This window comes from Pygoscelis adeliae, unplaced genomic scaffold, assembly GCF_000699105.1.
Source record: "Pygoscelis adeliae isolate BGI_AS28 unplaced genomic scaffold, ASM69910v1 Scaffold190, whole genome shotgun sequence".
Lineage (NCBI taxonomy): Eukaryota > Metazoa > Chordata > Aves > Sphenisciformes > Spheniscidae > Pygoscelis > Pygoscelis adeliae.
In genome coordinates this window covers 934,830-946,665 of record NW_008823922.1, presented here as the reverse complement: position 1 = coordinate 946,665, position 11,836 = coordinate 934,830, and the positions used below count along the sequence as shown (strand labels likewise).

General features: G+C 44.0%; 1 protein-coding gene across 1 annotated transcript in view; it reads left to right on the top strand.

Moving 5' to 3' along the window:
• The window catches only part of LOC103913683 (lysosomal acid lipase/cholesteryl ester hydrolase-like), a 9,677-nt gene extending 1,104 nt beyond the window's left edge, over positions 1–8,573 (top strand). The window contains exons 2-9 of the mRNA XM_009320212.1: positions 526–640; positions 888–1,086; positions 1,880–1,989; positions 3,522–3,658; positions 4,622–4,762; positions 5,360–5,431; positions 6,760–6,828; positions 8,340–8,573. Coding sequence (XP_009318487.1) covers positions 526–640; positions 888–1,086; positions 1,880–1,989; positions 3,522–3,658; positions 4,622–4,762; positions 5,360–5,431; positions 6,760–6,828; positions 8,340–8,573 — 1,077 coding nt within the window. The remainder of the gene's footprint in view (positions 1–525; positions 641–887; positions 1,087–1,879; positions 1,990–3,521; positions 3,659–4,621; positions 4,763–5,359; positions 5,432–6,759; positions 6,829–8,339) is intronic.
• Positions 8,574–11,836: the final 3,263 nt, after the last annotated feature.

Here is an 11,836-nt window from a genome sequence, read left to right as displayed (position 1 = left end):
GGTGAACTCTGTCATCCTGCCACTCTCACAAGCCTGTGTAGTGCTTGGGTACCACTGCTACAGCAATTACTACCTAGCCAAAACCTAAGCAACGTGGGCTATGTCTGGAAAGCTCCAAGTATAACGAGGTGCTTCTACCTGAGCAAACGCAGCTCTTGGTATTTCAATTTGAGAGGTACAGCGTTAAAGAGCATACACAAACCACGTCGCACAAACACAGCTCAACCGCTCTCACTGCCGTTTGCATCTTCCAGCCTCCATGGCTATGGCATAGCATAGATGTGATCATCCCCAAAAGACAGAGGCATGGGTTGTGCTGTCCTGCAGGAATCCCTTTTGGGTCCCTTCCTACCAGTACAACACAGAGCAGTAGAGAAAAAGCCAGCGATATGTCATCACACGCATCTTCCTGGCATGTTCTTGGCTAGTTTCACATTCCTGGCCAGAAGCAGCCTCTAGACACCTTCTCCACTCATCTCTACACTGTAAGTGCATGTTAACAAGCTCTCCTTTGGCTTCCCACAGAGTGAAATTATCAGATATCATGGATACCCCAGCGAGGAATATCAAGTTACTACGGAGGATGGATACATTCTTGGTGTCTTCAGAATTCCCGCTGGGAGGAACAGCCAAAATACAGGTGTGACACAGTTACAGGACATAAGGAAGGTCTGAGAGCCTACTCTTACATGGGTCCCCCATCTTTCCCCTTTGCACATGCAATGGCACGTTCCATACCTTTCCATCTCAGCAAGAGCACCTAGTCAGGAATGTGGCCTGAATTCTGCATATAGGTTAAAAAACTCCTGCAAAACCAGACTCTGCACCCCAGTTTTAACTACACATTACTTACTACTACAGCATAAGAAAACCCTCTTCTTTTACAGGGAAAAAGCCTGCAGTCTTGCTACACCATGGTACTTTAGGAGATTCTATTCACTGGATTTCCAACCTGCCCAACAACAGCCTAGGCTTCATCCTCGCAGATGCCGGCTATGATGTCTGGATGGGAAATAGCCGAGGGGACACCTGGTCTTTAAAACACAAGACCCTTAAGCCCTGCCAGAAAGAGTTCTGGCAGTTCAGGTACTCCATGGAGAAAGAATTGCTGAAGAAAGCAACTTTCAGGGGACTAGCAAGCTTGGGTAGTTAATATTGGGATGCAGAAACTTTCTTCTTCTGGTTACATGAAATAATCCCCTTCTGGATTATATGAAAACCCTACTGGTTTTCATATAATCTGACTTCTACTGGGACACGCAACATCTAAGGAGACTAGACCAACTCTTTTCCCCAGATGCAGCCACTTCTGGGCATGTCAGGGGGGTCATAAGAAGGACTTGGCTACATGATCTGGACAGGCCCTTCTGGAATCAGCACATACAGAAGCAAAGCTGGAAGTACACAGGTCACCTTTGTTCATACACAGTGCTGGTTTCTTTGGGGAAAACACTTCCAAAACTGGGAGGCATCTGTAACCTTGAAGTCTCCCACCAGATACCATGTCCCAAGTGCGGACAGGAGAGGAGACTGCTCAGCTCAGTCTAGAAATCTAATCTATCACAACTGATCTTAACTGAGAGATAAATATTTTTTGTAACCCATGCTGGTGAGAGCAATATTTAAATTCAGGTCCCCAAGGGCTGCAGCTGACAGGCGAAACTGGCACCTCCTCCGCAGAGAGCCCAAGGCACCAGGCAGCCTGGCAGTACAGCTGTGTCTCTCTACCCCCTTTCTCAACTCAAGCAAGAACACAGACAAAGTGTGCAACCTCATCTTTCAGTGGGTCCTGCTTGGTGCAACGAACAAAACTGACATTCAGTAACTTACACTGTGATAGCCGAATTGTCTGCTAGCTTTTTGTGTTTCTCCCCTTTAGCTTCGATGAGATAGGTAAATACGATATTCCAGCAGAGCTGTACTTCATCATGAATAAAACTGGGCAGAAGGATGTATATTATGTTGGTCACTCAGAGGCTTCAACTGCAGGTAATGTTAGGACTGCCTGGGTACAAAACAGTTAACATCACTACCTGATTGGAATATGTCTCTCCCTGTTAACTATCTTTCTTTCTCATAAAAAGTTATGGAAGTAACTTAGGAAGAAGTACTTTCTAAACTGACACTTGCAAAGTATGGGAAACTTTTCTAAGAACTGTTCTATCTGAAACAAGCAAATAATAGACAATCCAAAACCACTTTTAACTTCTGTAAGTAAGGATTACTGATATATAAAAGCTATTATTTACCAGGTACCCTGTACTATAGTTTGCTAAGTATCTTTTCTTATTACACTCTAAGCATTTATTGTTGTTTTTTCAATCTTCCAGTAATTTGATGTTTTTCTTAAAGTTGCAGTAACAATGAGCTTTTATTAATCTCAGTTTGTAAGATTTATATGTCAAATCCTCATGGATTAGATGTAAATACTAACACAACAGTCCATGAAACAGTTCAAACAACAGAAGACAAAAAACATAAAATTACTAAGTCTCATAACTTAATGCCAGACTTACTGGCATTTAAAGCATAGTTCATGTATGACTATAACTCACCACATTATTATTTAAAAACAAATTACCAGACACGGGAAATTAGAAGAGAAAGATTAATGCTAAAAACTTCTTGCTATTAGCACCTGCATATGAACATCAACTCACTTACGGTCTTTGAATGTTGTTAGTATGTATGATTTACATATAAGATCCATGAGTAGATACTGGGGTTTATGCCATGGTGTACCATTGCCCTTTTACAAAAATAAACTTGGAAACAGAGCAGAAAATGGGGGGAAGTGGCATGTGGCCACATTCTTAGTCAATTATTTTCCTTTCTTCTCATAAGTGCATTCTAAGGGTCTTTTGGCAGAACAAATCATCCAGGCCAAGACAACACCTTGTTTATCTTTAGATACCTGTGTTTCAGGCAACCAGTTAAAGTTCTCACCAAATCCATTGGTGGAGAAATTTGGACATGTTCAGAAAACAGGATGGGATGCACCTTCTCTCCTCTCCTTTCCTCCCCATATGCTTCCTTTATGTGTGTATTCACTCTCACCTGAGTTTGCACGTAGTTACAAGTAAAAAATTCTGCTTTTAACCTACCAACTTTCAGATTATTGTATTACTGCATGCCAGCATAAACATATATAGTCTTTTAGAGACTGTAAGCTGAAAAACTCATTATTTTATTACAGCTTGGGGAACTTTAGAGGGAATCTGTATTAAGAAAATCTGATTAATGCATCTTCTCCCATAAAAATGGCCTTAATGCAAATTTATCAGTTCTTAGAAAGTCAATTTCTGGACATGCTCTAATGAACCTGTATCTTTAGAATGAACTCTGCCTCCCAAATAAAAATTTCAAGAAAAAAGTATTTTCCTTCGGTCTGCAGCACAGAAATGGACAACAAACAATGGGCTGCCAATCTAGTCTCACTTCTTTGCTGCCTACTCCTTTTTTATTTGTTTGGTCTGTAGAGATCTCTTCACTAACTGGACTTGTGTCTTCTGTGTTTGCAGGCTTCGTAGCATTTTCTACTTACCCTGAGTTGGCTCAAAGGGTTAAAGTGTTCTTTGCTTTGGGACCAGTAACCACAATCACACATGCTACCAGTCCTCTGGTAACATTTGCACGTCTTCCCCAGTCACTGATCAGGGTATGTCATTCCTCTTTCTAAAAGACATAACTGTCTGCTTTGTCTCTACTGGATTCTCTCAACCTGAACTGATTTTAAGGGGGTGATGAGTTAAGAATGAATTCAGTGTATCAGACTTCTGACAGTGCTGGTGGACTTCAGACTTTCCACAGAGCTAAGCTGCAAGGCTTGACACGGTATCTCTTTCGGAACTTCTTTAAGATAACAGGTATACTTTCACCATTATTTGTTTAAATCAAATATTTTTGAAGGAAGCTCACAAATACCAGAATAAAAGGAGTCTAACATAGTCTACTAAATCTAGCTTAAGCGCTAGTAGAAAACCACAGATAAGATATTGCACATCTTAATTTTATTAGACATGCAGTTCATTTATGCTTGTGAAATATTTACTTGTAAAATGATAAAGGAAACTTAAAGGGAAATACCTATTTCAGACCAGAATTTGCCATTTTAATAGAATTTGCTGGGAATGGTGGAAATCCTGCATGCTATATTTTATGTCAAACTGCAGGAGCACACGTTCTTTCTGTCCAAGCTGTACCCATTACATGACTATAGAGCCTCCAGCTCTACACCCTTCTCGTTTGTCTAGTCCCTCTTTACCTAGTAGCAATATTCACAGGACAGTTTGTGCACCTGCCTGGAAGAAACAGTAGGGCAAAAAGGGACTTCCTATACTCTGCAGTCATGAGTGCAGCCAACGGCCCTTTCTCACTGAGGTCAGTGCACTAAAACCAGATGGATAGTGACCTCCAGGACTCACGCCTAATAAGAAGCAGGAAGAACATGTGGTGTGCTCTTGCGAAGAACACACTTTAAAGGATACTGGGATGGCGAGCAGTTTCAGCAATCTTAGTTAAGAGGCGAGGCTATTAGAAAAGAGGGAGTGACAGTTTTCTGCATAAAATAATCCTGCAACAAGGAAAAAAAAAAAAAGTTTTGCACTTTTCCTCACCTCAGTTACTACTTGGCTGCAAAGGAGTTCTTCACCAGAATGAATTGCTGAAAGGGCCTCTAACATGGATCTGCAGATCTCTGGGAAAATTTTGCGGCAGTATCTTCTGCTACATAGCTGGGGACAGGATACAAAATCTGAACACGGTAAGCATGTCCAAGAACACTTTAATACAAGTAAAGATAAAGTAATTTTGAAGGAAAACAATTTTTCTGCCTGACGTCTACATACAGTTGCAGGAACATAGAGAAATGTGTTGGGGTTTTCAAGTAATGACAACTAGAACATGTCTGTTCTCCAGTGGCCTTTGATCTGTCATACTCAGACGATTTAACAAGCATTCCCATAAAAAGCTCCCACACATGTAGCCTCATTATGCTTGAGCAGACAGTCTATTAACAATCCTCCTCTACAAATTAAGCACAGCACTATTTAAAAGCATCACACAAACTGTAGAAACTGGCAAAAACAAAAGCCATACACACTCCCCAAATGATGTTTTCCGTATGACTAAGCACTATAATGGGAAAGACTCTCCCAAAGGGATAAAATTCTACATACTCATTCCTACTGTAAACTCACATATTTCTGAGTCTCTCTTCAACTTTCTTTTTGATATTTGAAGAATATCCTATTAAAATGGGGTTTTAACAGAGCAGCAGTATGTTGCGCAGGTCCTTCACAGCTTTATTCTGTCACAACACGGGTTCCATGCCTTTATAACACTTCTGCTTTCTCTCCAGAGTCGAACAGATGCATACGTAGGACATTCCCCTGCTGGAACATCAGTACAGAACATTATTCATTGGCATCAGGTATAACTGCGCACTGACATATAAACAGACTCTTACTGTTGCTTTTTATGCAACCAACAGCCTCCAGGGAAGTCCAGAGGCGAAGGATCTGGGAAACTGCCCATCACATCTTCTCACATGCTGCTGTGAGCACCTGCCACAGAGGGAGCACTGTTTCCCATGGCTCACCAGACCACTACCTGAGTTGCCCCTTTGGTATCGGGCACTGAGATTTGCCCAGGGCACACCAGGCCTCTCCGCATGTTGGGCTCTAATGGCTTCCAGCCTTCATCTTTATTTATGCCTTGAAAGCTGCAGAAGAGAACGCAAGCATGGTCTAGGCACTTGGCAGGCAGTAGGAGGATAGTGGAAACTTGAGCAGCCAGGGGATGATCCACACAAAGAAGTGATCCAGGTTAAGGCTTTTCTCCCAGAGAATTAATTGCAGCCTGGATCACCTCCCAAAGCCAGTTAATCACACAAACACTTCTGCTGGCACAATGGCAAAGTGGCGAACTGCCTCTTCTGCTGGCATCTTACACCACTCTCAGACCTCAGCTTGTTCTGCCTATGATCCAAATCAGACCAGGGCAAGAGAGCATTGGCTCAGAAACACATTACTGTGTGTGCACAGAATTGTGGCCACTTCTGCCAACACCTAAATATATGCATGCTCCTGCACACACCCCTGACTAAAATTCCCAGAATGCAGACCACCAGCACCCAGAGCCAGAAAATAGACAAGCTAGCAGATTTCTAGCATATCCTCAGTTACTTAAAGGTTTGGATAAAAAAAAAATGCACACACGTCTTCAGTAAGACGGATTCATCTTTTTTTTTTTTTTTCCTTTTAGACAAAGCACATTCAAGAAGACAAGAGTTTAGTGTTAAGCTAATCACACACTGCTCCCAATAGCCAAACTCTTGTAAGAAGTACAGAGCCTCTGGACATGTTGCCCCTACTGTGACCAGACCAGGCAAAACTGACACACAAAAGACAAGATGTTTAAGGAGAGATCTTATATTACACTAGACTAGTAATAGCCCTGACACACCTCCGTGTCACAAACAGGGACCCCAACTTTAGCTAACTAAGATAGTCAAAAACAAAACATACCAAGGGTGGCGTCTGAGGATCCGGAGAGGAAGTTAGCAAGAGGAAAGGCAATGAAGCCACTCGCCCTACAATCCACCCTTAGTACCCCTGGAAGCCTGCAACCAGAGGAAGGGGTGGGAGTAACTCACAGTCCGCTGCCTGAGCCTTGACTTCAATCACAGGCAGGAAAATGCCTCCTGCAATCTGCAGGATTGGTCTCTCAACACTTACATTTCATCCGTTCTTTTAACAGCTAACACGTGCAGACCAATTTCAAGCTTATGACTATGGCTCTAAGGAAAACATGAAGAAATACAACCAGGTAAGGCAATACGGTTTCCCTGAGAACTCATCCTCGGGTCCTGGCAAAACTAAGAACAGAAAAGTTCAGATTTCAGCATCTTGAGTGCTACAGAAAGAGGGAGAGAGTGGTCTGAGATAATGTTTCACCTGAATCTAATACTCACACGTGTAAAAGTCTATTGACAGACAAGGCGTAGACCGTTCCTCGCAGACAGGGAACAGAAGTTCCTTTTGCCTCCCCTACTGATGCAGGGATGTGTCCAACGACATGTCAATTTACCTGCCATTCCCAAAAGGCTAAGAGCCACACCCAAGTCCTAGGGCTGGGTGAGTATGGAGCTCTTCACTTCCCCAAAAATCCTCAAGGTCTGCCTTTCAGTTAAAACTTGGGTTGGAAAAAAAAAAAAAAAAAAAAGTGGAAATGCATACCTTGGTTTTGGGAAGCTACTTACCACAAAAATAAAACAGAAGGCATGATTCAGTACAGCACAGTGGAGGCTACTGCTGTGGTGAACTAATGTAGCCTGTACGGAAAAAAGGAAATGGGCAAAACTTGGTCACTAGGAGCTTTGGTTACTGCCTAATCAACACTCAGAAACGCTGCGCTCCTCCTGTAACACTGATAACTTGCCTGACAGTTTTCTGAGATTTGATCAGATCAGTTGACTTGTAGTGAGCTTTTCTGAGTCAGGGCAGATTATTTTATGGGTGGCACATTATTTTACAGGTGGAGAAAGACTCCAAAGATTTCTCAGACACCTTCCATCCACACATAAGGTCTTTAAATACTGAAGTTTAAATTTTGGAACAGGCAATGTTCTATTCCCAATACTTTGGCTCGTTAGGAAACTGCCCAAAAAAGCAGTCAATGAGAAAAACAACAGAACCACCTTTAGATAATAGGGGTCAATTTAAAAGCATCTTGTACATGGTCCCTTACCACCCCGTAGACAAATAAACGTCCTGCATTAAGTCATTTGGCTTAGGTCTCAGAAGATCCCCATTCTACTCTTCCGTGTTTCTTTGATTTCCTCTGTGAGGATAGGCAAGGCAAGTATGTTCACGGGCTATTACTCCATCAGAAGCAACACTGTGACCTAAAGAGAGTGTCAAGTGAAGTCTGGAGCAATACAACTGAAAGTCTTTCACTTCATGCCCCATAAAAGCATGAAGAGGACCCTACATAAGCCAAAAATGGGACACACATGAACAACAACTCTGCATTTCTTGCCTGGTAAACACAGACACTGCTGTTTCCATATCCCCACCTCTGAAGGGCACAAGCAGGTGTCAAACTGCAGGACAACTCCTAGCCATGCATGAAGGAAAGACACAGGAATAGGGTGGATCATTCCTTTTCACGGTAGACAGGGAACGGGGTTGGGGAAACAAGCACTAAGAGGGTGGCCTTCCTCCTTACTGCTTTACTGTAGTGAGTGCAGAAGGGGGGGAGAGGTGCTCGCACAGAATCCTTTCTCCAGACACAACTTCTGATAAAAGAGCATTCACTCAGGTCTCCCTTTCTTACAGTCTACTCCTCCTGCGTACAAGATAGAGAAGATAAGCACACCAATTGCCGTTTGGAGTGGTGGACGTGACAAATTTGCAGATCCGAAAGACATGGCAAAGCTACTTCCTCGGATTACTAATCTCATTTACCATGAGCATTTTCCTGCTTGGGGACATCTTGATTTCATCTGGGGCCTTGATGCAACTGAGAAAATGTATCGGAAAATCATTGAACTAATAACAAAATACCCTTAAAGCTTCACACAGGGAATTCATTCATCCAGTAAAAACCCTTAAGATTTTTATTTACCAGTAGAATATGGGTATAGGAATTGGCATAGGTGTTTACCCTATGGTAAATGGGTTTACCCTATGGCTTATGCAAACCACTGTTGATCGGTTTGCCATTTTTTTTACATTGTTTTCCATGGTGTTACATTATTTTGGTGACTGCAGTCTCTCGGAGGAAGTTGAGGTACAGGGGGATGACTGCTGAAAATACAAACATATTAGAAGGAACACTTCAAGAATCACTTATTTTGGAAGATTTTACCTTTTATACGACTGATTTTGCTACAACTAAGATTTCATTATCTCTTCCCTTGTAGATCAATACCACATATTCCACCTGAGACAGAGGTGTCAGCCCATGAAAACCCAAAAGTTAGAGATACTAACTTCTCTGTTGAAGTATTACTGATCTTTGTTTAAATTAAATCATCTATCCTCTTGATAGAGTGTTTTGCCTGTTTTCCTCTTCTCACATTACCAACAGCAGCAAGCCAGACCCAGAAGACCTTCAGTTGTAAGACTACCCTGGCATCTAAGCAGACAGTAGTTGGCTTTAATGGCCCAAAATCCCAAGGAATCCAACATCAGAAAACTTATGTCAGAGAGAAATCACTTGATTGTTGGACAGATGCAGATACTCACTTACCCTCACACTAACTAATGTTAACCCCCTTACTACAAAGAGCACAACTGTCTTCATGCTCATAACCTGGCAACTGAGGATTGAGGAGATGTAGACACAGCAGCAGCCTGCACATAAAGGACAACAGCATCCTTCTCAAGAACTATTCCTGGCACTGTCAGTAAAGAAGTTGTTTCAATTTCTTCTAGCTTCTCAGTTCACTGTGTTAGCATGTCCCAGTTGCTCACCTACAAGATTATTCTAGGAGGTGAAAGATCACATCAAAGGGGTCATCAGTACAGGCCAAGACAGGGTAGCTCAAGCACTGTGGGTGTTTCTGGGTGGAGGCTTAAGCCCAGATTCCTCAATCAAGACTTGTGGCAAATGAAACCCATTTGGTGATAATCTGGGAGATAGACATCAATATGTAAGCAAAACATGTTTGTCTCATGCAATATAGAAAACACATGCTAAGCAGATGACACACCTTCTCTAGCAGCAACCTTCCCAGCAGGTACCATTGGGAACTGAGCTCACAACTTCTGGGGGTGTTGGCAGTCCAAGACACGGAGATTGCGAAGTGACTACTCTCACTTACACCACATTATTTATAAACCCCAGTGTCCTGACTGCCCCAGAGAACTCAAAACAGACCTAACTCACCTCCACAACGTAACAGGGCAGACGTGGCCACAGGCACATCAAACATTACACCCAATACAAACATGAGCTCTAGGTCTGAAGGGAGGGGGAGCACGACCAAAATTCCAGCTCAGGTAAAGAGGAAGCGAGCACCTCTTGGAACTGTCTGGCAGCAAAGCCCTTCACCTCTGCTTTCACTCACACTTCTGCCACACCACCTAACGTTCAGACAAGATGCACACGATGAACCTGACAGCATGACACTGCACAAAACATACGATGGAAGGGAGGGAAAACAAAGGATCGCAACACCAAACTCCTTCTACCCTCACCAGTGGTGCCTTTTCCCTGCCACAGCATCAGAGCTAGCCATGAACTAACTCCGTGAAGCAGAGCACATGGCTCTGCCCGACTGAAGAAAGCAAATGGCAGACACTGGGGACTGCCCTTTCTGGGAGATGAATGAAGGGGGATCTAGCAGTTCCTCAAAACCTGGTTGTGTGGACACAGGACTGAGATTAAGCTCACCCAGCTTGGAAGCAGCCACCAAGGGGCACTCCAGGACATCAAGTTCAAACTTCTCTAGAGGGCCTTCCTGTGCCGTACAAGAAGAACCAGCCACAGACACACCCTGCAACAGGTTACAGGGAAGCATTCAGGTCAGTGACCAACACTGCTTGGGAAAGAACGCAACGCGCAGTGACTTCCACACTGAACACCTTAATCAGCCTAATGTTCAACCTAACATCACCTCTGACCTGAGTTTTACAAAGTATTGCCAAATTCTCTAATGGAAGACAACAATTTCCAAATGCCTATTAGATAGGCTCTCCATTTGCCAGAGACCAAATATTTGCAACCAAACGTTATCTTCTTACTGCCATCCATCAGGAATGCAGTCTTAGAATGGCCAGTGTCTGGACAAGAGGAACACCCACCCCTTACACTTCCTTTTGGAAGACTGTTAGCTACCTGGACAACATGCTTGTAGCACTGTAAGGGTCCCCTTGCACGTCTGCTTGAGGTTGGGATTAGCTCAACAGCCCCACTGAGCACAAAGAAACCCCTCCGTGGCACGGACCGGAGCCTGTTTTTTATAACACTTTCAGCCAAACTCAGCGAACCACCAGTGTCGCATGAAGAATACAAGCAAACAAGGGGAGTGCTCATACAAACAGGATTTTCATTGCTTGCCCAAATCAGCCCCTCCTGTTCTTAAAGCCAGGACTGAGACCTGTGGCCCTTACCCCAGCCATCAGCACCAAGAGTGGCACTTCAAGGCTGGGATGCCAAGCAGGCAGAACAGCCATGCACACAACAAAAGGAAGGAAAGGAAATGCCCTTACTATGCCTGGGGAGGGGCAGGATGAGATAAATACTTAGCTACATATGGTATCTTAGACCATATGTAAATTTCGGCATCCAGGTTTGTGCCCCAGGAAAGACATCAATACATTTCAATATCTGCTGAGCGAGTTCAGCAGAAGGCCACAAAAAGGTCATCCGAACTTATCATGGAGCAACTGCTGTGTTGGCTAGACATTCCTAGCAGAGATCTGGGCCAGCTCAGAGCACTGCACTGCATGGCCTCCTCGGAAACCCAGGAAACCGACAGCCTCTCTTCCTACTGCAACCCCCTACCTCCCCTGCCTTAGGGGAGAAAGTCCCCTCCTCTCCAGCCATCCCTCTTCCCAGGTACCACACACTGACCACTGCACCTTCATTTAAACCTTCCTCCTCTTCCTTCTTACTCACAGACACCTTCCTCAGCAACAGTGCTAACTGTGTTTCCCCTCAGGTAGCCGCATCCCAGGTGTAGGTTAGCCCAGGTGAGGCGCGCGTGCCCGCCAGTACCCAAGCGATGGCCGGACCGACACCAGGGACGTGGGAAACGCGGAGGGGAGACCCGCCAGGTGAGCACGGGCCACGCTGCGGAAACCCCCCTCGGGGCCCCTCCGCCCTC